The following is a 25,586-nucleotide window of genomic DNA, read 5'->3' on the forward strand; positions in this document are numbered from 1 at the left end:
CCTCCAAGCAGCTTTCCTGGATCACCTAAGGCTGCCCCATCTGTCATCTCATTTAATCTTCTTTATTGCCCTTACCACTCTTGCTTATTCTTTTTAAAGATTTATTTATTTGAAAGAGTTAGAGGCAGGGGTAGAGAGAGAGAGAGGTCTTCCATCTGTTGGTTCACTCCCCAGATGGCTACAACAGCCAGAGCTGAGCTGATCCGGAGCCAGGAGCTTCCTCCAGGTCTCCCACATGGGTGCAGGGGCCCAAGCACTTGGGCTATCCTCTACTGCTTTCCCAGGCCACAGCAGAGAGCTGGATTGGAAGTGGAGCAGCCGGGACTAGAACCAGTGCCCATATGGGATGCCGGCGCAGCAGGCGGTGGCTTTACCCTCTACACCACAGTGCTGGGGCCCCCTTAGGTTTTTTAACACTCATCTTAGGCATCTCCTCTCTAGAATGAAATCCTTTTTTAAAAGATTTTTTTTATTAATTTGAAAGCCAGAATTACAGAGGAGAGAGAGGCGGAGACAGAGACAGAGAGCGAACTTCCATCTGTTGGTTCACTCCCCAGCTAGTGTCAATAACCAGAAGTGGGCTAGGCTGAAGCCAGAAACCTGGATCTCCCTTCTGGTCTCCTACGCGGGCGCAGGGGCCCGAGCACTAGGGCCATCTTCTGCTGCTTTCCCAGTGCATCGGCAGGGAGCTGGACTGGAAGTGAGCTGCCGGGGCTTGAACTGGCGCTCACATGAGATGGTGGCGTCACAGTCAGTGGCTTCACCCTCTGTGCCTCCCTGCGAGCCCTAAAGGATGGGGTCCTTCCAAGGGCAGGGCCTGCAGCCCTCTGGTTTGCATTTCCACCCCAGGCTGAGGGTTGCTCATGACACACAGCACATGTCCTGGACAGTGTGGAGGAGATCCCCCTCCAAGCCCTGATTTCTTTTTCTAATTAAAGATTTATTTTATTTATTTGAAAGAGTTACAGAGAGAGAGGTAGAGAGAGAGGAATAGAGAGAGAGAGAGAGAGAGAGAGCTTCCATCGCTGGTTCACTCCCCAAATGGCTGCAATGGCCAGAGCTGTGCTGATCCGAAGCCAGGAGCCGGGCTGTGATGAGGGGAACTTGCTGACCGAGGGTGTTGGTGCCGAAGCGGGCGCCGTGCTGGGGGGAATCCGCTGCTGATTTGAGATCTTGGGGCGTGCTGGTCCCTGAGACCCCGCGCGGCCGGCGCTGTTGCCCTTCCATGGAGAGAGGGGTAGGTTGAGTGAGCCACAGGCAGGTCCGTCCAGCCCCAGGGCCGGCGTGGATGAGCTGGCGAGGAGGCAAGAGTGTGCTGCAGCCTCTGGGTCGCCCCGCCCCTCTGAGCGGTGGCGCCTCGCTGTGCGCCCAGGCCCGCTACGTCCAGGCCAAGCTGAGTGTGCACGACCGCTCGCTCAAAGTGGCCACCGTGATCGAGAGCCTGGAGATGGAGATGGAGCTGCTGTGCCTGACGGGCGTGGAGGACCAGCTGCAGGCCGACGTGCGGCCCACCCTGGAGACCCTGAGGAACGCTGGCATCAAGGTAGGGGCTGGCCCGGGGCGAGCTCCGGCCACGACCCCCCCCCCCCACCGCGTGCCCCTGCAGCTGAGTGGCAGTCAGGGGCGGAGCCGAGGCCCCAGAGCCCTCTCCAGGAGGGGCTGCCACCTCCCCAGCCCCCTGTGGGCAGACCCCGTGTGTGTCGGCTGTCACTCATCCCCCCACAGCGTCCAGCATGCACGGGCTGGGCCTCACAGTGTAGCTGAGTGGCTGGCCAGCAGCTGCCTGTCTGTCCGTGTGGCCAGCCCACGCAGCAACCACGGGGCTGACACCACCCGCTGTGCCTTTTGTGCTCTGCTTCTGGGGGCCCCACGAAAATGCGCAGTGGTGTGTCTGCAGCCGCCAGGAGGGGGCGCCCCGGGGAAGTGCCTGCAGGAGCCGGGGCCCCTGCTGTGTCCCTGAGCACTGGGCAAGGGCTCCTGCCCCTGGGGATGCACGGGCACAAGGTGTGCATCGCGTGCAGGCCCTCGGGCTCACAGGCATCCGCGGCGAGGGGTTTGCAGGCAGGGGTCCAGCGACAGAGGCCGGTTCCGGCAGCACTATGGGGTTGCAGCTTTGCCAGCGGCCATGTTTTTCTTGCTTGCCTTTTTTTTTTTTTTTTTTTTTTTTTTTAAGATTTTTATTTATTTCTCTGAGAGGCAGAGTTACAGACAGAGAGGGAGAGACAGAGAGAGAGGTCTTCCATCCACCGGTTCACTCCCCAGATGGCCACAACGGCTGGAGCTGAGCTGATCTGAAACCAGGAGCCAGGAGTGTCTCCCACATGGGCACAGGGGCCCAAGCACTTGGCCATCTTCCACTACTTTCCCAGGCCATAGCAGAGAGCTGGATTGGAAGTGGGGCAGCCGGGACTTGAACCGGCACCCACATGGGATGCCGGCACTGCAGGCGGAGATTAGCCCACTACGCCACAGTCCTGGCCCTGCCTCTGGCCATTTCTAAGACTTCTCTCCGGGTTTTGTATGTTTCCCTTTCTCCTGCCTTCTTGGGGATTTCGCCTCTCACAAAACCGGTCCGTGCCGGAGTCGGATGCCTCGTTCACACAGCGTGGATGTCACTTCTCTCTCTGCCTTTCCCTGCCAGACGTGGGGGGAGCGTGCGGGAAGGGGAAGGTGCTGTGGTCATCACGGTCTCGGGCAGCCTTCGCGGGAGCAGCCCCGCAGCCCACGCCAGCTCTCCCTTCTTTCAGACTTTGTCGCTGTAAGAAAAGTCCCGAGAAGGGGTTACAAGGTCCATGGCTCCTTCTGGAAGCGCCACCGTGGCCCCGGCAGTGGTCTCTCAGGCCCCCGAGCCCCAGGAACTGGCGCATGTCCTGTGGTGTGGGGAGGCGCCGGGAGTGCCGGGGTGACCGGAACGTGTCGGCTGCACCCCGTGTCCTTGAAGCTCAGCCAGTGCAGGCAGCAGCCCTGCCCTGCCTCTTTGGTTTCAGGTTTGGATGCTGACTGGCGACAAGCTGGAGACGGCCACGTGTACGGCCAAGAACGCCCACCTGGTGACCAGAAACCAGGACATCCACGTGTTCCGGCTGGTAAAGCCTGCTCTGGGTGGGGCCGTGGGAGGTGTGGGTCTGCCCTGGGGTCTGCCCTGTAGCCTCCTCCCCTCCAGGGAACCCGGGAGACCGGGGTGGGGGAGGCGCACATTAAGCACCTGGGGTCCGGCAGGCCGGGCACGTGGGCAGGACCACGTGGTGACCCTGGAGCGGGTGCAGGGGTTCTTCCACTGGTTAGGGGCTCCTTGCCGTGGCCCTGGGTTAGGGCTGTGCTCATCGCATCCGGGCGCAGCAGGGTCCACTTTGAGAAGCTGGTGAGAGTTAGGCGCTGCCCCCGACCCATGCAAGTCAGCTGTGCACGGGACTCCCAAGGCGTCGCTGACCTCCCGCGGCCATGGCCTTGGCTAAGAAGCAAATGCCAGGCTGTCTGCCCTCCTGAAGGGGAGTGCGTGGGGAGCTTCTTGAAGGAGGGGAATTGGATGGCCCACGAGCAAGTGGCCGCTCTTGTGGCAAGCTCTTGACCGCGTCGGGAGTGGCTGCCTGGGGGACTGTCCTGGGCTCAGGCGTTTCGGGGTCTCCCTCTCTCCTGCCTTTGACCTTCAGCACCTAAGAGCTGTGGGAAATCCAGCGATTTTTGGGACAGCGCAGGGTTGTGTGCAGACCCTGTGTTTGCGGATTTGCCGACTTAGAATTACTTGTGACCTCAGCATCCGCACACGAGACCCCTTCATGGTCTCGCGAGAGGCAGAGAGGTGAAGAATTGTAGTTGCTGTGCCGCGTGCATCTCTGGCTGGGGTTGACCACAAGGCCCGCTCTGCCTGCTGGGGCTGGCTCTCGTGCTGGAGCCACGGCCGTCCGTTTGGGCATCGGATGTTTTGCATTTGGGTGCTTTTTGCCAGCTCTGACTTTGCAGCGGGGGTGCCGCGGAGCCCAGCAAGGCTGCAGTGCGCCGTCATCTCCTCACCTGTTCCCTTCCAGGTGAGCAACCGCGGAGAGGCCCACCTGGAGCTGAACGCCTTCCGTAGGAAGCATGACTGTGCTCTCGTCATCTCGGGAGACTCCTTGGAGGTGGGCGTGGGCCCGCGAGCCTCTCTCTGTGGGGCGGGGTCGTGGGGGGGGCTCCTTGGAGGTGGGCGTGGGCCCACAAACCTCTCGCTGTGGGGTGGGGTCGTGGGGGGGGCTCCTTGGAGGTGGGCGGGGCCTCGCGAGCCTCTCAACTGTGGGGCGGGGTCGTGGGGGGGGTTCCTTGGAGGTGGGCGGGGCCCCCACAAGCCTCTCGCTGTGGGCGGGGTCGTGGGGGGCTGGGCAGTGACAGGGCCGGCCTGCTGCGCCCTCCCCAGGTGTGTCTCAAGTACTATGAGTACGAGTTCATGGAGCTGGCCTGCCAGTGCCCGGCCGTGGTCTGCTGCCGCTGCGCCCCCACCCAGAAGGCCCAGATCGTGCGCCTGCTGCAGGAACGCACCGGGAAGCTCACCTGTGCAGTGGGTACGCTCACCTGCGCTGCTGGCCCCGGCCCGCGGTGCCCTGGGTTCTATGACAGGCTAGCTAGATCGGCTGCCAGTCGTCCGGTTGCGAACCCCGAGGCGGCTCCCTATGAACGTCAGCCGTTCCTGATCCCGATCCCGTTTGTGTTAATTTCCCTTTAGGGAGCAGGTCAGGAGGTGTGAGGGCCCCTCCTCCTCTGCTGGGGGCGGGAAGAGGGGTTCAGACCCCACCCTGAGTCCCGGGGCCTGTGTTCCAAGACCTCTGCTACCCCCTCCCCGCTGCCTCCCCCGCCTTCCTCCCCTGTCTGAGCCTTGGTTTGCTCATCCGTAGCACGAGAGCCATGCTACCGCTTTCCTCCTGGGGGCTCACAGGGGCTGAACGGGGTCCCACTTGAAACACCCTTGCCGCCGTGCACGGTGCCTGCCCAGAGCAGGCTGTGCTGGGCGGCCTTGGTGAAGGCTGTGTAGACGCAGCCCTGGTGCCACCACCGCCCCACGGAGTGGCCTGGCCTCTGGTGCTCGGTGACCGCGTGTGGATGGAGCCGCGCAAGCCAGGCGCTCAGCCAGAGGCAGGGCCTGGGCACTGCTGCACAGGAGGCCCCACGGGACAGCCGCCTCCCCTCTGCCCGCCCGCAGGTGACGGAGGCAATGACGTCAGCATGATTCAGGAGTCCGACTGTGGCGTGGGTGTGGAAGGCAAGGTGAGCTCCTTCCCGCTGCTCGGCCCCTCCCGTCCTCCCCTTCCCCCACTTGGCCGTGGACTTGGCCGTGGAGCTCCTGGGGTTCCCGGAGAATTACCCTGGGCATCACGGTGTCCTATCACCCAGGAGTCCCGGACCTGTCCCCTGTGGCTCGTGGACAGACGGACGCTGACTATTCGCTGGCAAAACCTATTTCTTTTGATTTTCTGTCACCTTGCGTACAGCAAATGCACTGTGCTCAGTGGGGTCCACGGAAGCCCCCAGTGTCCTGGGTGTGCCCACGTTGGCGGGTGGGAGAATGTGGCCCAGTTCCCTCCTCCCTGGGAGGCCCTGGCAGCTGCAGTTTCTGTTTGTTCATTTGAAAGAGTGACGGGGTCGGGGGAGACATCTGGTTTGCTCCCCAAATGGCTGCAACAGCCAGGACTGGGCCAGGAGGAAACCGTCCTAGTCCCACGTATGTGCCGGGTGCCCGGGTACTTGGGACGTCTTGCACTGTCTTCCCGGGCACATTAGCAACAAGCTGGATTGGCAGTGAAGTGGCCAGGACTTGAACCCATGCTCACGTGAGACGCCGACATCGCAGACAGCGGCTTAACCCGCCATGCCACAGCACTGTGTCTAGCTGCAACTTGTAAAATCTGTGTGTGTGTGTGTTTTATTTTAATTTTTAATTTGACAGGTAGAGTTATAAACAGAGAGAAAGGTCTTCCTTCTGTTGGTTGACTCCCCAAATGGCCGCTATGACCTGAGCTATGCCAATCTGAAGCCAGGAGCCAGGTGCCTCCTCCTGGTCTCCCATGCCGGTGCAGGGCCGAAGCACCCAGGCCATCCTCCACTGCACTCCTAGGTCACAGCAGAGAGCTGGACTGGAAGAGGAGCAACTGGGACAGAATCCGGCGCCCATATGGGATGCCAGCGCTGCAGGCAGAGGATTAACCTAGTGAGCCACGGCGCTGGCCCCATGTGTATTGTTTTAAAGATTTATTTACTTATTTATTTGAAAGTCAGAATGAGAGAGGTCTGCCATCTGCTGATTCACTCCCAAAATGGCTGCAACAGCTGGGGCTGGGCCAGGTTGAGGTCAGGAGCCTGGAGCTTCCTTGGGGTTTCCCACTTGGGGGGCAGGGGCCCAAGTACTTGGGCTACAGTCTGCTGCTTATCTGCAGATCACAAGTGGAGCAGCCAGGACTCTAACCGGTGCCCATACGGAAGGCGGCTTTGCCTGCTACGCCACAGTGCCGACCCCAAGTCTGTGCATGCTAAAGTGACTTTTCCCTCTCTCCTTCCTTGTCAGCTGCGTGCTTGCTCCCTAATAATGTACTGTGCGTGCTCTAATTTTTTTGATCTTTAAAGACGGTTGGTCTCGAGTGTGCTGCAGCTGCGTGTGCAGTAGCAGTACGAGGCTCTGCCTCAGCACCAGCGTAGCCCGTCTCGGAGAATCCGGCCAGTCCCCGGTGTTTTCCTGTGTCCTTGCCCTTTCTGGCCGTCTGGTCCTCCGGCCAGACGGCGGTGTTATAAAGCTGCCGTGTGACGTGGCTGTCGGGCGAGGTGTTCCGTGTGAAGTGTGCATGGACCCTGGACGGAGCCGTGCAGGACACCTGAGTTTAAGAGGATTCTCCGCCAGGTTCTCTGTAGGATTAGAACGTCTCCCCCAGGGGCTGCGTGCGGCGCTGGGGCGTCTCCCCAAGGGGCTGGCGTGTGGCGCTGGGGGTCAGGTTGCCGCCTGCGACGCTGGCATCTCAAGTCCCAGCTGCTTCGCTTTCCATTCAGTTGCACGCTAAGGCGCCTGGGAAAGCATCAGAGGACAACCCAAGTCCTTGGGCCCTGCCACCGAGGTGGGGGACCCGGATGGAGCTCCTGGCTTTGGCCTGACCTAACCCCAGCCGTTGCGGCCATCTGGGGAGTGAACCAGCAGATGGAAGACCTCTCTGTGTCTGTGTCTCCCTCTTTCTCTATAACTCGGCCTTTCAAATAAATCTTGAAAAAATTTTTCCCGTTCTATTAGGATATTGCATTCCGATTGCTCTTTCAGAGTAGAAAAGCGCTCACGGTGGAAAATTAAAGCCGCATGGAAATACGGTGTGTCCACGCAGGTCAGCCACGTCGAGCTTGGAACGCAGCCGCTCTCCCGGGGCCTCTGCTGTGTGTGTGTGTGTGTGTGTGTGTGTGTGCTGTGTGTGTTCTATACACGTGTCCTACACGGGCACACACGATTTCCGCGTGTGAATTGTAAATGAAGCGCCATCTCTGCCCCGTGTCGCGTGTCCCCTCGCGCCAGTGCCTCGTGACTTCCTGTCTGCATCAGGGCACACAGTCATCCCTTCAGGTTTGAGAAAGGTCTGGTCTCCTCTGCTTCACACAGAGGGAGAGGTCTTCCATCTACTGGCTCACTCCCCAAAGGCCTGCGATGCCTGGGGCTGGGCCAGGCCAGGACTGGGAGCCAGGAGCTCCATCTGGGTCTCCCTTGCCAGTAGCAGGGGCCCAAGCACTCGAGCTGTCCTCTGCTGCCTTCCAGGACGCATTGGCAGGAAACTGGATAGGACGCAGAGATGGGACTTGGGCCAGGCCCTCGACGCAGGATGGGGGCGCCCCAGTGCTGTCTTCACCTGCCGTGCCCCAGCACCTGCCCACAGCCGTCACTTCCTACCCTCTCTGTGACTTTGTTTTGCTACAGAGAGTCAGAGAGAGAGAGAGAGAGAAGTCTTCCATCTGTTGGCTCACTCCCCACTTGGCCACAATGGCCGGAGCTGCACCAATCCAAAGCCAGGAGCCAAGAGCTTCTTCCAGGTCTCCCACATGGGTGCAGGGGCCCAAGCACTTGGGCCATCTTCTGCTTTCCCAGCCACAGCAGAGAGCTGGGTCAGAAGTGGAGCAGCCAGGTCTTGAACTGGTGCCCATATGGGATGCCGGTGCTCCAGGCCAGGGCATTGACCCACTGCGCCACAGTGCGCCTCTAAATCATAAATCTAAACAACAACAACAACAACAAAACCCTGCAGCCTGGAGCTCTTGTTCTCGTCATCAGCAGTGGAGCAGTGTCACCTCCCCAGCGGTGACGCTGCCGCAGTGGTTCCGTGGACTACGCAGTCACATTTCCCTGGTTGTCCCCAGGATGTCTTCAGAGTTACAAAGAGCTCCAGGCCACAAGCTGCGTTGATTAGTGTTTCTGTGTCTCTTTCATCTTTAATGTGAAACACACTTCTCCAGCAGGCGGGGCAGGGCGGGGCGGGGCCGGGCGGGGACGCTGTTCGTGACTTTAGCGTTTCTGGAGCCTTCCGGACAGTTGTAGACGGTCGTGGGCCTGCTGCGCGGGTGGATTTGACTCAGACTCTGTGGAGTGGGGACCCGGGCAGCGGGATTTGTGTTCTTCCTGCTGTCTGTCTGTCTGCTGTCGGCCTCCACTGTGTACCTTTTCCAAGGGAGGAATCCATCGCACAGTTGCACCGTAACTTCGTCCCGCTGGGACCAGTGCAGAGTTGAACGTCCCAGAACATTCCACTGAGTGTTGTCAGAGGCATTTTTTTTAACTGTTAGGAGACCTGAATGTTATACATCAACTCTTTGATTTTGCACAATTCTTTAATTCTGATACGCATTATGGGATGGCTGAACCCCTGGGGCTTAATACCACACTCATTTATCTCCCAATTGTAACCATGATGTAGAATGTTTTTTATTTAAATAAATTCCTCTTTTTTAATCAGATCTTGACTTGGACCACCAACTGCACACAACTTGAAACCAAAGATTCTCTTTACTGACGTTCTTCAAAGGCCTCCTCACGGTGTCTTACTTTCCAATTAAAGGAAAGCGTGTTTGCCCTGGCTTCTCGTTCTTCTGACGGCGCCCAATTCTGTTGAATCGCAGGAAGGAAAACAGGCTTCGCTGGCTGCAGACTTCTCCATCACTCAGTTCAGGCACCTTGGCCGCTTACTCATGGTGCACGGCCGGAACAGCTACAAGCGCTCAGCTGCCCTCAGCCAGTTCGTGATCCACAGAAGCCTTTGTATCAGCACCATGCAGGTGGGTGGGCAGCGGGCAGTGTGCACAGGTGCACGGAACTGCACTCACAGGCAGGTGGGTGGGCAGTGGGCAGTGTGCACAGGTGCACAGACTGCACTCACAGGCAGGTGGGTGGGCAGCGGGCAGTGTGCACAGGTGCACGGAACTGCACTCACAGGCAGGCGGGTGGGCAGCGGGCAGTGTGCACAGGTGCACGGACTGCACTCACAGGCAGGCAGGTGGGCAGCGGGCAGTGTGCACAGGTGCATGGAACTGCACTCACAGGCAGGCGGGTGGGCAGCGGGCAGTGTGCACAGGTGCGTGTGGCTACACCATGCAGGTGGGTGGGCAGCGGGCAGTGTGCACAGGTGCGTGTGGCTACACCATGCAGGCGGGTGGGCAGCGGGCAGTGTGCACAGGTGCATGGACTGCACTCACAGGCAGGCGGGTGGGCAGTGGGCAGTGTGCACAGGTGCACAGACTGCACTCACAGGCAGGCGGGTGGGCAGCGGCCCGCAGCACAGGTGCACCCGGCTTTCGGGTTATCATGGACGAGGCCTGGAATCAGAATATGCTCTGAGTTGTTACCCTACCCCAGCCGGTTTAGATACCCACCCTGGCCACCTTCAGCTGAGAGCCCTTGGGGAAGTCGCTGTCCCTCTGGGTGCCCCAGCCCCCTTCTTGTCGGCAGGGAGGGGTGTATGGAGTTGATGTGAGCATTAGGGTGCTTGGTGTGGAGTGTGTGTGTGTGTGTGTGTGTGCGCGTGTGTGGGGGGGTGATGAGAGTTGTGACTGAGACTGAGTAGTTACAGCTGGCTTGCCTGAGTGAGCGAGGCAGAGTTAGATGCCCAGTGCCTACACCAGCCTGGTTCTCACACACATGGGAGAGGGCTCATAGGGGTAACCGTCTGGCGTACTTCCCACACCCAGGGCGTTGGGCTGTGTCCCTGCGAGTCTCACGGTAGCCTGAGCCCATCTTACAGATGGGGAGGCTGAGGCTGGTTCAGGTGAGAGCTTGTGCAGTGTCCCCCGGGGGTTTGGTCTGCTGAGCCCCGTGCTCCCCGTCATAACCAGCGTCCCCTCCTCCAAAGCCCTCCCATGGTCGGCTCATGGCTCACGGCCCCCTGCAGGCCTGGCTGGGCGCTGAGCTCTGTGGCGGACTGTTAGTACGCTGGAGATGAACGTCTGTGGGCATCCTGCTCTTCCACCAGGGGTTCTAGAGCGAGCGAGATGTTCTCCCACCTGCCCTCTCGCCGGCTTACCCAGAATCTGTCATCAGGCTGTCGCAATTGAGTGAGTGTTAGGCAGGAGGCCAGAGGCAGGGAAGGGAAACCCTCCGGGTGCTGAAAAGCTATTGCTGGACTTTCCTGCCGGGCCCCGAGGTGCCAGCACCCCCGGGGAAGCAGTGAGGGCTTGGGCAAAATGGGTCCTGGAACCTGCGTCTCCTCCTTATTGGACCCCTGAGGACTCGGAGCAGGTCACTTCCCCACCCCAGAACTCAGTCTTTCCACCTGCAGTGTGGGGAGAAGATCCACGTCGCCCTCAGCCACGACCACTTGGAAAAACCGTGTTCTCTGAGCATCAGAGCTTCAGGCCCCCCCCCCACCCCACTACTGTGAGAGTCGCAGGTGAAAGGCAGGCCAGCTGGACAACCCCACGGAGGGCCCCCCCCCCCAGGCCTCCTCCGAGCCCTTGGGGCGGTTTTATGTTTCAGAATCTATTGTATTTGTGAGTGGAGGGACCTTAGAGCGATTTCCATCAAAATCATCCAAAGCCAAACAGCTGGCACGGTTCCTTAGCCCACATCTGTATGTTTAATTTATGCTAATTCGTCGATTGAACTGGGGCCTGCTGTGGTTTCAGTGACTGGGAGAGGATCAGCTGGTCCAGGGCGCGTTAAACAAAAGCCCAGCCGGGAGCCGACCTCTGCAGGGCTCGGGAGAGCACTGGAGGGAGAGGCCTTGCTCTCGGTGCCGGTGCCGCGGCCGCCTGCGTCCCTCCCCATCCACCCACGTCCCCCTCTCCGCGTCCCCTCTCTGCTGTGCTGAAATGGCCGTGGGGAGCAAGCCCCCGATGGAGCTGCCCCAGGCCCGGGTAGACTCGGGCACACTGTTCCAGTTTTCCCCCAGTGCTCTTCTTCTAGGGAAAGTTAATTTTTTTAATGTTTGTTTATTTACATATCCTTGAAAGAGTGACAGACACCTTCCACCCGCTGGCTCCTCAAAGGCCAAATGCCTGCAGCAGGCAGGGCTGGGCCAGGCTGAAGCCTGGAGCCCGGAGCTTCGTGGATGGGAGGGGCCCAGGACTCAAGGCATCATCTGCTGCCTCCCGGGGAGCTGGGGTGGGAGTAGAGGGGCAGCTACTCGAAACAGGGTGCACGCACCCCAAGTGGCAGCTTACCGCGCTGTGCACCGCGCTCCCCGTCCCGGGTGCTGCTGTCGGGATGCAGGATTTACTGTCAGCGTCAGGAAGGAGCTCCTGATGTGTTTTATATGGAAACAAAAGCAGTTCTCCAGGGCTTTTTGTTTTTTTAAAGATTTTATTTATTTGAGAGAGATGAGTTATAGACATTGAGAGAAAGAGAGAGAAGCCGGCGCCGCGGCTCACTAGGCTAATCCTCCGCCTTGTGGCGCCAGCACACCAGGTTCTAGTCCTGGTCGGGGCGCCGGATTCTGTCCCGGTTGCCCTTCTTCCAGGCCAGCCCTCTGCTGTGGCCAGGGAGTGCAGTGGAGGATGGCCCAAGTGCTTGGGCCCTGCACCCCATGGGAGACCAGGAGAAGCACCTGGCTCCTGGCTTCCGATCAGCGCGGTGCGCCAGCCGCAGTGCGCCAGCTGTGGCGGCCATTGGAGGGTGAACCAACGGCAAAAGGAAGACCTTTCTCTCTGTCTCTCTCTCTCACTGTCCACTCTGCCTGTCAAAAAAAAAAAAAAAAAAAAAAGGAGAGGTCTTCCATCTGCTGGTTCACTCCCCAAATGGCCGCAATGGCCAGAGCTGTGCCAATCTGAAGACAGGAGCCAGGAGCTTCCTCCAGGTCTCCTGCGCAGGTGCAGGGGCCCAAGGACTTGAGCCATCTTCCACTGCTTTCCCAGGCCATAGCGGAGAGCTGGGTTGGAAGAGGAGCAGCCGGGTTTCGAACCGGCGCCCATATGGGATGCTGGCACTGCCGGCGGAGGATTAACCTGCGGCACAGCACCGGCCCCGCCTCCAGGGTTTTGACGTTTGTAGATTCCCTCCTGTGCCACGGTGCAGCCTGGGTGGGGAGTCCTGTGCTGCAGAGGTGGCTTTCCTGGTGCTGCCATTGCTGCCAGTCAGGGCCCTGGCTGCTCGTGGCCGTGTGCCAGGTGGCATCTGCCCACTGTGTCCACTGCAGGGGACGGGGCGGTGGCTCCGGCCAGCAGGAACAGGCTTTCGGTGGTGCTTGTGCCTGGCCTCGCTTTGTTTTGTTTGTTTAAGATTTTATTTGAAAGGCAAAGTTACAGACAGAGAGGCCTTCCATCCGCTGGTTCACTCCCCAAGTGGCCACAAGGACAGAACTGGGCCAGTTCAAAGCCAGGAGCCAGGAGCTTCTTCCAAGTCTCCCACATGGATGCAGGGGTCCAAGGACCCAGGCCATCTTCTACTGCTTTCCCAGGCCACAGCAGAGAGCGGGATCAGAAGTGGAGCAGCCGGGACTTGAACTGGCGCCCACATGGGATTCTGGTGCCGCAGGCAGAGGCTTAGTCCACTCCGCCACAGCGCCGGCCCCATCGCTTTGGTTTTACACAGAATAGAAACGAGCGTGGAGACGTCCGAGCTCCCGCCCACCCGTGGGCACCCGAGGAGGAGCTGGCAGAGGGCAGGGAGCCTCACTGGATCCCCGGGCTGCCCTCCGCTGCTGGCCCTGGTGTTTCCGAATCCAGAGGCGGATCTTCAGGGAGGGCCGGTCCATGTCCTTGCTGCTGCTGTCCCCCTGCAAGGGTGGCCTGTCTGTCACGTGCTCCTGCAGACGTGTCCCCAGATACGGCGACAGTAACGCAAGAAGGGACAGCGCCGCTGCTGTCCCCGCCGAGAACCTGGCGTGGAGACCGGAGGCCGCTGTGCCACGTCTGTTTCCATCGGGTGCCGCCCGCTCACTGGCGCACGTTAGGAGTGTGGGCTCTGGGGGTCCGGGGGCCGAGTGCCGGCTCAGGTTCCCCTCTCATGGCACCTGGGCGACATCAGGTCTCGGTCTCGTGGACTCTTCTGGAGCTCTGCTGAGGTCACATGCAGAGCCTGGGGCTGTCACGTGGACGCCGGAGCTGGGTTCCCCAGGTGTCACCCGTGAGCTGAGCACTCTGGGGCGGGACGCCTGCCTTCCAGGGCCTCAGTTTGATTCAGTTGATGGCATCAATCCTGCCCAGGGTGCTGTGGGAACGACAGGCGCTGGCGCCCAGGGAGCACTGGTCACAGCATGCTGGCAGCGGGGTGCGGGGCCGGGGGGTGCCGGCCACTGTCTCCCCGCGGGCCGCCGGGGCTCCGGCCGGGCTCCTGCTGACGCCCTCCTCTCTCCCGGCACAGGCCGTCTTCTCCTCGGTGTTCTACTTCGCCTCCGTCCCCCTCTACCAAGGATTCCTCATCATCGGGTAAGGAAGCCAGGCGAGGCGGGAGCGTTTGACGGGACTGCTTATGAGTGCCGCTGTGAGAGCAGAGACCCTGTGTGGGGACCCTCGGGGCCCCAGGGGACGCGGGGAGGGGGTGGATTTGCACCGTGTGGTCCAGAGTTCTCCACGCTAGGTTGGAGGTGTTGCCACCGCATGAGCAAGACAGGGATTCATGATGCCACCAGGGTCCTCGGAAGAGGGAAGGGTCTGAAGACGCCCTCTCGGCCACTGCTGAGCCCTGCAGAACGCCCCGCCGTCGGTGCTCACGGGAGGCCAGAGCTCGCTGTCACAGGCCGTGTGCACAGACAGACAGAGCCTGCTCTCAGGGGCCGTGTGCACAGACAGAGCCTGCTCTCGTGGGCCGTGTGCACAGACAGAGCCTGCTCTTGTGGGCCGTGTGCACAGGCAGACAGAGACTGCTCTAACGGGCTGTGTGCAGACAGCACCTGCTCTCAGGGGCCGTGTGCAGACAGTACCTACTCTCAGGAGCCGTGTGCACAGACAGCGCCTGCTCTCACGGGCCGTGTGCAGACAGCACCTGCTCTCATGGGCCGTGTGCACAGGCAGACGCCCTACAGCCCAGCTGTCCCAGGGTGAGGCTTCCCAGTGAGTGCTGCTGCTTCTCATTGCAAACGCAGAGTCCTCAGCTGGGTCCTTGCAGAGTGAGGGAACATGCCGGAATGCAGTCAGGGCTCCCAGGCAGTGCCTCCTGCGACCTGCCGTGATCCGGCCCCGTCTTCCCTCTGGGTCCTCCTCTTCACCGCCGCCCTCAGCCCCGGCCAGCCAGGCCTCCTTTCTGTTGGGTGTGACGGCCACCCCCACCCCCAGGGCCTTGGCACTGGCTGTGCCTGCTGCCTGGGCTGCCGCCTGCTGCCCGTGGCCTGCTCCTCGGCTATCCTCTCTGAAATGCAGCCGAGTGTCCTCCTCGGCGGCGTCCGTGCGTGAGAGCTTGCTCACTTGCTGGGGAGCACTCACGGCCGCATGGGCGCTCTCAAGGCCGTTTCTGCCTGTTTTTCACCCGAGCCTCTGGGGCAAGAAGCCGGCCCTGGCACGTGCCAAGCGCCCCGCCAACAGTCAGTGGAGGAGGGAGCGGGAGCTGGGCTCCTGAGGCCGGCGGGCGGATGGCCCTGAGCCCGGGGCTGGCTGACCCCGGTGATGTCCTGTCACAGTACTCCACCATTTACACCATGTTTCCCGTGTCGCAGGTACTCCACCATTTACACCATGTTTCCCGTGTTCTCCCTGGTCCTGGACAAGGACGTCAAGTCCGACGTAGCCATGCTCTACCCCGAGCTCTACAAGGACCTCCTCAAGGTTTGACAGCGGCCGCGCTGGCCCCCGCCCTGCCCTGCCCTGCCCTCCCCTCCCATCCCCCTCTTCTCCTCCCCTCTGCCTCCCCTCCCCTCCTCTTCCCCCTTCTCCTTGTCTCATGCAGAACTGGTGACTTTCTTATTATGGGGGAAGGTGTGGGAGTTTGTAATTTTTTTTTTTGGGAAAGATTTATTTTTCTGAAAGAGTTACAGAGACTAGAGAGACCTCACATCCACTGGTTCACTCCTCAGATGGCCAAAGCCAGAGCCTTATCCAGGCATCCCGTGTGGGTGGCAGGGGACCAAGGACTCGGGCCACCTTCCATGGCTTTTCCCAGGCCACTAGCAGGAAGCTGGATGGGAAGTGGAATGGCCGGGATGCGAACCAGTGCTCACACGGGATGCTGGCGTTGCAAGTGTTTGGTTAACCTGCTGCACAACAGCGCCAGGCCCCGTGTCCTGAGTTAAAACCACAATACATGCACACGTAGAGCATCAAACTGCTGTCACGTGACCGGGAAGCAGCCGAGGGACGGCTCTTTAAAGCCCTGGAGAGTCCAGTCCCGCCTTGCGGCTGCCGCTTACATCTGCTCCTACACTGTTCTCTGTTACTGCTTATTTTATTCGAGGGCAGATTTATTCCCATCTAATGGCAGTTCCCTTCAAAAACAGTACCCCTAGTTTCCGTGGCGTAGTCACGCATGTGTGCCACCGCAGGGGTCAGGGCAGGCAACTGCCTCGTGCGGTCAGCGGGCTGGGGACAGGAAGGTGGCCGTGGACCCCGTGAGCGGCGCACGGTCACCTGCTCTGCTCCTCTGTGTCTCGTTTAGGGGCGGCCGCTGTCTTACAAGACTTTCTTAATCTGGGTTCTGATCAGCATCTATCAAGGTAAGGACGGGCGAAGCCACCTGCCATCGTGGGCGTCCCTTCCCCCAGAGCCCGTGAGCCAAGGAACCTGGAGTGGGCCCCGGCATCAGGAGGGTGGCAGCGTGTCCCGGTGTCCCGCAGAAGCAGGGACTCAGGCAGGGATGCTGTCCACTTAGTGAGGGTAGCTGACGCACACTGGGCATCCCTGTCCCACAAATCTAAACTCTGACGCCGGAAATCCGAACCCGAGCCGCACTGGGATGGCACAGTGGGACACTGTGCACCTGGCCTCACGGGCCAGGCTGCCGCCAAGACACAGGCGAGATAGGCTTCGGTCTGAAGTCGCCGTCAGTGTGTGTGCGTGCATGGCGGGGAGGAGGGCTGGGAAACCTAAGTGGATTTCGGGTTTGGCATTGGGTCCTGTTCCCACGGCATCTTGTCATCTCCCGAGTCTGGAAAAGTCACAGGTGGAGAGCACTTCTGGTCCCGAGCGTTTGGGTTCAGGGCTCCTCATCCTGGCCTAACTGAAACCTGCGGAATCCGTGGAGCAAGAGAGGGGTGGCTCCCGGGGCGTCTCCGGGCTGTCCCGAGTGAGGTCGCGCGGTGGGCTTCACCGAGGTGATGTGTCAGGTGACCTGATCTGGCTTGCTGCCAGAGTGGCCATGTTTATTTTTCCTCACTCTGTGCAGTATTTCTGTTTCTATGCCCGTTTCATAATGTGCGCGTTGGCACATCTCTGCATCTCCAGACAGGTGCACGTATGTAATTTGCAACTAAACCTGGACTTGGCGTCATTCCTAATGCTATTCACTGATGGGCTTTGTGTCTAAAAAGTTGAGGGAGCGTTGAATTTATTGGCGGAAGTTAAATTGTCACCAATATTTTTTTGTTGGTGTTTTTAAGAAGTCTATCAAAGTGTGTTGCAGGCATCTGGTTAAAAAATGCAGCCCCTGCTTGCAGGTGGACAGCAGTTGACCATAGTGGTCCCCGCAGCCCCTCCCCAACCCTCTTCTGAAAGGCGGCTGTCACCCTAACAGGGCCCCGGGTGCTCCCCTAAGTGCCTCCTCGGGCTGCTGTGCCCCTGGCTCCCATGAGCCATTCTCAGCTCGGACCCGTGACGCAGGGGCGTGGTGGGCTCCGTCCACGCCCCCTCCACTCCCGGCCCAGGTGTGTCCACCGTGTGGCCGCTGTGAAGCGTCTGGCAGCGGTGTGGTCACCTGCACCCGTGCTGCTCACCCTGTGCACCCAGAATTCCACACCCGGTGCCCTCCCCGCCCCCAGCAGCCGCTTCCACTCCGGCCTCCAGGGATTCACCTGCTTCCAAGGCCTCCCTGGTGACTGGCCGTCTGTCACGTTTTCAGTGACGGTTACGTGTCAATTTCTCCCATCCACACCTGCCAGTCAGCCCCGCCCCTGCCTCCTTAATGTCTTCTCCCCTCCCCCTTGCCTGTCATCAACTCTCCCGGGAGGTCAGACCCGGCCTCCCCCCGCCATCACGTTCGGCTCGCCGGTGACGAGCGATGGCCCTTGTGTGTCCGTGCGGGCTGCGGCGGCGCGGCCGCGGGTCACGCCTCCCTGCGTCCGCAGGGAGCACCATCATGTACGGGGCACTGCTGCTGTTCGAGTCGGAGTTCGTGCACATCGTGGCCATCTCCTTCACCTCGCTCATCCTCACCGAGCTGCTCATGGTGGCGCTCACCATCCAGACCTGGCACTGGCTCATGACGGTGGCCGAGCTGCTCAGCCTGGCCTGCTACATCGCCTCCCTCGTGTTCCTCCATGAGTTCATCGGTAAGGCCCTGCGTGGAAGCCCTGCCCCCGGGAGGGAAGGCAGCCTCCCCGACGCTCGCGCCCGGGCTCCTGTCCAGCGGTCTTGGGCACTGAACGCCCCCGTTTTCTTTCTCTGTTGGGAGTTTTATTTATTTCTCTGAAAAGCAGAGCAACAGAGACACAGGTCTTCCATCCACTGGTTCACTTCCCACCTGGTCACAATAGCCAAGGCTGGGCCAGGCCGAAGCCAGGGGCCAGGAGTGCCATCGGGGTCCTCTGTGTGGATGCAGGGTCTAAGCACCTGGGCCGTGCTCTGCTGCTTTCCCAGGCGCATTAGCGGGGAGCTGGACCAGAAGTGGAGCAGCGAGGACTCGAACTCGTGCTCAGATGCGGGATGCCAGTGTTGCAGGTGGCACTTAGCTCCCTGTGCCGCAGTGCCGGCCTACCCCCACCTCCTTACCGTGGTCCCTGGGCAGTGCAGAGGGCTGAGGGTGGCAGGCGTGGTCCCAGCAGATGCCCCTCGGCCTGAGGTGGGCCTGTGTCCCCTAGACCCGCCGTGACCCAGAATGTCCAAAGTGGGAAACGCATGTGACGCCCCCGGCCTCTACAGCAGAGCGCGTGTGGGGTCGGGGTCCCATCCCCCGCCTCAGGCTGATGGGGGCTAGGAAGAGTTCATAACTCAAAACATTCCAGGATTTATTTTATTTATTTGAAAGGCAGTGACGGGCAGAGAGAGAGATAGAGAGAGAGAGAGATGGATCTTCCGTCTGCTGGGTCACTCCCTAAACAGCTGCAGCGGCCCAGGGCTGGGCCAGGCCGGAGCCAGGAGCCTGGAGCGGTCCTGCAGGGGGACCTAAAACAGAGCCCCAGAAACTCAGCGGAGCTGGCCGTAGCCTGGTCGGCTGCTCCGTCACACTGCTGACCGCTCTGTTCAGGAGGTGGTCGTCAGCGTGCAGTCGAGACAGCGGGGGGATGCACAGGCCGTGGCGAAGCACCCTGCCTGCCAGGCTGCCTCTGGCTGCTGCTGACCCGGCTCCTCCTCGGCACCCTGTACCTCTCAGGATAAAGTCTGCTGCTCCAGGCCCCACCCCCACCCGGCCAGAGGAAAAGGAGAGGGGGAGGGGCTCTCGTTCCTCTGCCCACAGCTGGGCCTGCTCAGCCTGGCTGTTCTCCGGGGGACCCCTCACTTGGGAGTGGCCACATCACTCTTTGCTGACCCCCACCCCTGAGTGCCGACCCCCTGCTACTGCTGCGAGCCCCAGTTCCCGTTGGTGCCCAGCTGCCCGAGCGCCCAGCGTGTGAGTGTCTTGCAGGATACGCCCAGCCCAGGGCAAACTCGGGCTTCTCTGAGCACAGACGTTTCCAGGCGGGGAGGCAGCAGAGAGCCCTGTTCGCTTTAGCAAAGCTTCGTCCCCCCCACCCCCACCCCACGGAAGCAGTTCCGGTTCTGCCTCATTAGCCAAGGGGGGGTGCTTGGCTCCCAGGCTGTCAGGGGGCTCAGCGGTGCTCAGATTACAGGTGGACCCCTCCCCTCACTGTGGGGAGCTGTTCCCCAGCCACCAGCTCCCCTGGGGAGCCGTGGGTTCTCGGGCAGGGCTGTGGTGTAGCCTTCGTGGCTGGATCCTGCTGCTTTGCCGTGGGGGTGAGTGGCTCCTGCCACCAAGGGAGCCAGAATGGGTCTTGGTTGGGGTGTGAGTATCCTGCTCTCTCCAGGTATGACGTATGCAGTGTCACACGCAGACACGTAGGGCACCCGGGCACCAGCATGTCACGGGGCAGGTACCGGTATGGCCTCCTCGTGAGATGCCAGCGTCTCCCAGAGCGCCTGGCTCAGGTCCCAGCTCCTCTGCTTGCAGCCCGCCTTCCTGCTCGTGTGCAGCCTGGGAGGCAGCGAGTGATGGCGGCTCAAAGGGTTGAGTCTGCACCACCCCTGTGGGAGACCCGGATGGACTTCAGGTTCCTGGCTGTGCCCTGGTCCAGCCCCAGGTGCTGTGGGCATTTGGGGGTGACCCAGCGGATGGAAGACTTCCTTCTGTCTCTCTCTTCCTCTCTCTCTGTGTCACTTTGCTTTTCAAATAAATAAAAAAGAAAGAAGGAACTCTAAGATGTCACGGAGGAGGTGGATGGGGGAGTGAAGGGCTAGGAGCCTCCGGGGTGCTGAGAAGGTGCCTCGCGTGGCGGCGGCTCCGGGTGCTGAGAAGGCGCCTCGCGTGGCAGCAGCTCTGCCCGTAGCCCTCATTCCAGCTCCCAAGGTCTCGTGAAGCCTCGGTAGGGGGAAGGCAGCGCTCCGGCGGGAGGCGGCCCCACGCGATGTTCCCGCCCATCCCCAGGCTCCCCAGCGAGGCTCAGCGAGCACCTACTATGTGCTCCAGGGCCTGGGCCGGAGCGGGGCACAGAGAAGTTGCCTGGGGCAGCGCTGGTGGGGGGCACGTGGGGAAAGTGCACGGGCCTGAGCCTTGGGCCCAGTGCTTAGTAGGTGCTTACTAAACGGCAGGTGCATTTCCACATCCCCTCTCAAACCCCGGCCCCTGCTGGCTTGCAAACCACAAGTCCCTCTCCCCCCGATCCCCCAGTCCTGAGAACTCCTGGTACTCCACGGCTCGCCCTCTGCGGCCGAAAACCGAGTGCCCTGGCTCAGGTCAAGGCCCCCTCAGCCCCCTTGCCCCGGCCTCAGACCTGGCGCCTGGCTTCCTGAGACGGAGGGAGAGCTGCTAGGAGGCTGGCCTTTGCATTCGCCCCCTGGCCGGAGTGTAGAACAAGAGAGATTGTGACGGTCAGATTCCCAATCCCAGACACCGGTACCCCTGCCCGCCCCGCCCCCACGGTCACCCGCCGTGCGTGCCCTGCTGCAGTCTCTTCCCAGTTGGTGCAAGCAGCATTTCCTTGTGTGCATCAGCAGGCAGAGAGGGAAGGAGCATGTGAGGGCAACCCAGCGGCAGCCTGGCTGTGAGACCGCAGCCTGTCTAACCTCAGAGAGCGAGTGACGCCCCAGCCTGAGCGTAGGGACCCGGGCCTGCCGTGGTGGCTGCGCCTGCGGGCCCCGGCAGCCTGCTGACGCAGGGCCTGTTTGGTTGCAGACGTGTACTTCATCGCCACGCTGTCATTCCTGTGGAAGGTGTCGGTCATCACGCTGGTCAGCTGTCTGCCGCTCTACGTGCTCAAGTACCTGCGAAGGCGCTTCTCCCCGCCCAGCTACTCGAAGCTCACGTCCTAGGCCGTGCGCCGGCCGAGGGGCCCCGGGCTCTGCGCTTTCCTGACGGCCTGAGTGCGAGTTCCATCTCTGTTAACCACCATTGTGGATTCTGCAGTAACTGCTGACACGTGCGGTTCTTGGTGTGCCGAGGCTCTGCCCGACGGGGCCTGGCACCGCCCAGACGGAGGGAGGTTCCAAAGAGGGCCCCCGCATCCCGGTCCCGAGGCGAGCGAACGTGAATGGGCCACCGCAGGGGCTCAGCTGAGACCGAGGTGGTCCCTGTGCAGGCTTCGTTATGACTTGAATTTCGTCATCGTGTGATCAAAGTTTCTGTCTAGTTGGAGGTTGTAGAAAGCTTGTGTTCTGATTTTTTTTTTTAAACAGCCTAATGTGTAGGTATTCTTTTAAGTTTTTCTCTTAAAAAGTGGTGTCTGAAAAATAGAAAGCTCTTGGCATAGGTTTGGGGAGAAACAAAAACAGTGTGGCCTGGTGCGAAGCGACGTGCACAGCCGTGTCCGCGTGGAGAGGCCGAGCGGCCGCCCGGGGCAGCCTCCCGCCCCACAGCCACGCGCGTTCCCGGGAGCTCGACAAGTGGAGCGGAGGGGCGGGAGCCCCAGCCGGCCTCGCAGCCAGCAGCACTTCCCTGCCACCTCGTAAAAGGACCTCCGAGGCGTGACGGTGCTTTGCTGGGACCAGGACAGAGCCAGTGGCTCTCCGAGGACAGCCCCGACGTCTTCGGCAGGAAACGGGCACTGAGCGGCCCCGAAATGTGTCGACAGCGCGATAAGAGACTCAGCTAATTCTTTAGACAACGCGGCAGATGTGACTCAGATCCGCTGAGCGCGAGGCGGAAAGGTCAGGGGGCGGGGGCTCCTCCTGCACCGAAATCTGTTTCCTGTTGGGGGGATTATTGAGGGTGGACGGACAGAGGCGGAGGCGTCTTGCCCTGCTGCCACTCACGGTGAAAGCAAGGAGCCCGGGGCGGAGGGCCCAGGCTGCAGCCGCGGGCCCCGCATCTCTTCCACTGCCTGCGGCTTTCAGGGGAACTCGCCGAAAGGCAGCCGGTGGCCGGGACTCTGCCCACCGGGGTGGCCTGCATGCGTGCGTGTGTGTTTTCTGTAGCTGCAGGTGCTGCTGTCAGAGGGAGGGAGTTTGCAAGCACTGGACGTGGCAGGGCGAGGCATGCTTGGGTTTTCTTGCCGAAGCCACGTGTGCACGCCGTGGAGGGTTCAGTCGCTGGGTCTTAAGGGCTGAGTGCGGCCGATGTCTCGGACGTGCGGTTAATGCCGTATGAATGCGTCACCTTCAGGTCCGGACGCTGAGACTCGCTCCTGGAGAGCACCTTGCTTTTGGAACGCTCCCGGTATGCTCTCGGGTTTTGCGTTGCCCTGTTAAAATCCTCCCAAAGTAACAGCAGGTGGCAGGTGCCGAGAAATCGGCTATGGATAACATATCCACAGGTGGTCTTTGAAAAGTTCGTGGAAAATGCCCATTTTGAAATTTCTTTGCACCAAAATAAACTTCTAAGTCTGTTTTTCCATGAACCTTTTGAAGGCCCTGGTGTTGTAAGATTCTGCCGTCACGGAGCGTTCTCCCTGATTCGGCCTGAGCGGCTGGTGGCTTAGGAATGGGGTCTTTGTCCAGAGCTGCAGAGAGGGTGAGCGATTCTGCCTCCTTCCCCGAGCGCTCCTAAGTGGGTTGTTTCAAAGGCAGCAGAGAGAGCCGTGCTCAGTGTTTTCTGTGTCCTTGGAGGTCAGCCCGTGAAAGAGCCGTTCTGCTCTGAATTAGCCAGCCCTGAGCCTGGCGCTGGCACCGACGCAGGAGGGTCATGGGGGATGCTCGGCGGAGACTTACAGGTGTTTCCAGCAGATCACAGGGGTCTTTAGAAAGTTCATGGGAAAAAAGCACATTGTGAAAAGTCCATGCATGGATTTCAAAACTTGTTTTTGCGCCAAAGTAAATTTGAATGCCATGTGGCCATGAACTTGAAGTAGCCGCGGCCCAGGCCCAGGCGAGCGAGCCGTCATCTTCCGTGGCGTCAGCTCTTCTCCAACATTTCTTCACTTCCTTCACTGCTGAACATTTCGGATGTACTGATGATACTTTTTTTTTTTTTTTTTAAGATTTATTCATTTATTTATTTGAAAGGCAGAGTGTCAGAGAGAGGGAGGGAGAGAGAGAGGTCTTCCTCTGCTGGGTCACTCCCCAAATGGCCACAGCAGCCAGGGCTGGGCCAGGCTGAAGCCAGGGGCTCCTTCCAGGCCTCCTTCTGGGGACCAGAGCCCTCTAGGGCTGTCTAGAACTCAGCCCATCCTCCACTGCTTTCCCAGGCGCATGAGCAGGGAGCTGGATCGGAAGCAGAGCAACTGGGACTCCAATGGACACTGCAGTGTGGGATGCTGGCGTCAGAAGCAGTAGCTTAACTCACTGTGCCCTGATGTGTTTTCCGTTGTGTGCTCATTGGAAATCGACACGTTAGTGCCTGTTGGTTTTTTCTGCAGACTTTTGTCTTGATGCTTGTCTTGTTTTTGTGGGGTGCACATGGGCAGGTGCTCTTAGCTCTGCAGGCAGCATTTGAAATCCCCGGGGGATGGCGAATGAGCCACAGGCAGCCTCTGCTCCATCCTGTTTCAACCAAACATCTGTCGGCTGTTTTACTCTGGAACCCTTTTGTGTGTTTGAAGTGTGTGTGTGCTTCAGCACGTCCGTGGGGCCTGGAATTAAACGAGAAGCTTCGTTTGGTGCATCAAACAAGGTTGAAATGCATGCATATGAAGATTTGAAAAAGATCATGAAAAATGCATATGATGAAAAAACTTGCATAGATTTTTACCCTTTTTTGCACCAAAATAAATTCATATTTCAATTTCATTTTCCCCAAACTTTTTGAAGGATCTGGAGGTTTTTTTTTTTTTTTTTTTTTTTTTTTTTTAAGAAATACTTGGTTTTTATTGCATTAAAATTCCTGTACTCCCAGGTCTGTTTTTGTTTTAAAAATACACAAGAAGCTTTGTAAGTACAACAGGTTTGATTTCTGCCCCTTTCTTTTGATGTACAGCTTTTTGTTGTTTACATATACTCTGAATATTTCCATTCATTACAGCCATTCCTTCGTGGGGGGGAAGCCCGCGTTCTGTGTGGAGTGGAACTGAGCGTGCACTGCTCTTCCTTGCCTGGAGCGCCCACACCTCGCTCGCTCGCTCGCTCGCTCGCTCACTGCAAAGCCCGGCAGGCACCTGTGCACCTGTGCCGTCTGCCGGCAGGGTTGGAGGTGTGGTCTGTGAAGGTGGCTGGGCCGTGTCGGTGAATATTGTGTCTGTGGGGTGGGGCGGGGGCGGGGGCGGGGGTGGTATCTGCGAAGAGCTTGTGGCTGATTGCGCTGTCGCCGTGGGCTCATCGGGAGCCGCGATGTGCTCCTTAGCAGGTCTGTCTGTCTGTCTGTCTGTAATCCTCCTTGCGACCCTGCCCCCAGGATGTGGCTTCTGATCAGAGGGAAGCGCTCATGGACCGGCAACTCCAGCTGACCCGAGTCCTCAGCCCGTGATGACGCGCGCGTGGTCTCTGGTGTTTCCAAGGTCCCCACGTTCATTGTTGGCCAGCGTGGCCCGTTGCTGTGCCCAATAAAGCTTGTGTTCCCTCTGCCTCTGGGGCTCGTTTGAATCTGCACGGAAACAGGAATTCGGGGTCCAGGCGAGGACTCGGGGGTCACACCCTCTCGTGTCGTGCCTATCATGCAGTACAGGAAACGTGAAGCACGTTTCCTCCCGTTCAGAAGGCGATTTTAGATGTCTGCAGAAAAGACGACACAGATCAGTGCAAGTCGCTTCCTGTTCTGTAGCGGGGTCAGGACTTCAGAAAGGGGTTCGTAGAGATGGGGGGGTCAAAAAGCTTTGTGTTGTGTTTATCCACACACTTCTTGACGACTTTGCAATCTCTCGCTCTTTATGATTTATTTGTTTTACTTGAAAGGCAGAGGTACAGGAAGGGAGGGGACACGGAGATCTTCTGTCTGCTGGTTCACTCCCCAAATGTGCAATGACTGGGGCTGGATCGGGCCAAAACCAGGAGCCAGGAGCTTCCTCTGGGTCTCCCGGGCGGGTGCAGGGGCCCAAGCACGTGGGACATCGGCTGCTGCCTTCCCAGGCGCAGTAGCGGGGAGCTGGATCAGATTTGGAGCAGGTGGGACTCGAACCAGACCTCATACGGGATGCTGGCCTTGCAGGCTGAGGCTTAACCTGTTGCACCATGATGCCAACTCCTTTTATTTTTTTCTTTTAAATCAAAGAATGGGAGATTTAGGGATGCAGTCACTCATGTTTTAGGAAAAAAAAAAAAAACTTTTTAAGCTGCAGTGCAGGAAGCGGGAGACATCATGTTTTATGAATTCAATCCAGCTGAAGTTTTGTCCATTTGGGGACACATAGCAATATCTGGAGACAATTTTGGGTATTACAACTGGGGGCTGGGGTACACCTGATATCTAGTGGGCGGAGGCCAAGGCTGGGGCTGAACCCCAGCCATACACACAGCCCTCAAGACAGATTTGACCCCAAACGTCCAGAGAGCCGGAGCTGGGAAACCCTCGTTGGACG

At 59.7% G+C, this 25,586-nt stretch overlaps 1 protein-coding gene across 2 annotated transcripts in view; it reads left to right on the forward strand.

Annotated features, from left to right (window-relative positions):
- Positions 1–24,637, forward strand: part of ATP9A (ATPase phospholipid transporting 9A) — a 134,421-nt gene extending 109,784 nt beyond the window's left edge. For both annotated transcript variants that reach the window (XM_070051684.2, XM_070051688.2), the window contains exons 18-28: positions 1,373–1,543; positions 2,988–3,086; positions 4,026–4,115; positions 4,388–4,532; positions 5,168–5,232; positions 9,100–9,255; positions 13,772–13,836; positions 15,060–15,168; positions 15,995–16,052; positions 17,619–17,822; positions 20,879–24,637. In XM_070051684.2, the coding sequence (XP_069907785.1) occupies positions 1,373–1,543; positions 2,988–3,086; positions 4,026–4,115; positions 4,388–4,532; positions 5,168–5,232; positions 9,100–9,255; positions 13,772–13,836; positions 15,060–15,168; positions 15,995–16,052; positions 17,619–17,822; positions 20,879–21,015 (1,299 nt within the window). In that variant the 3' untranslated portion in view covers positions 21,016–24,637. The remainder of the gene's footprint in view (positions 1–1,372; positions 1,544–2,987; positions 3,087–4,025; positions 4,116–4,387; positions 4,533–5,167; positions 5,233–9,099; positions 9,256–13,771; positions 13,837–15,059; positions 15,169–15,994; positions 16,053–17,618; positions 17,823–20,878) is intronic.
- Positions 24,638–25,586: the final 949 nt, after the last annotated feature.

The sequence above is a fragment of the Oryctolagus cuniculus genome, chromosome 11 (genome assembly GCF_051225735.1).
Source record: "Oryctolagus cuniculus isolate XC-2025 breed Fujian yellow rabbit chromosome 11, ASM5122573v1, whole genome shotgun sequence".
In the NCBI taxonomy this organism is placed as follows: Eukaryota; Metazoa; Chordata; class Mammalia; order Lagomorpha; family Leporidae; genus Oryctolagus; species Oryctolagus cuniculus.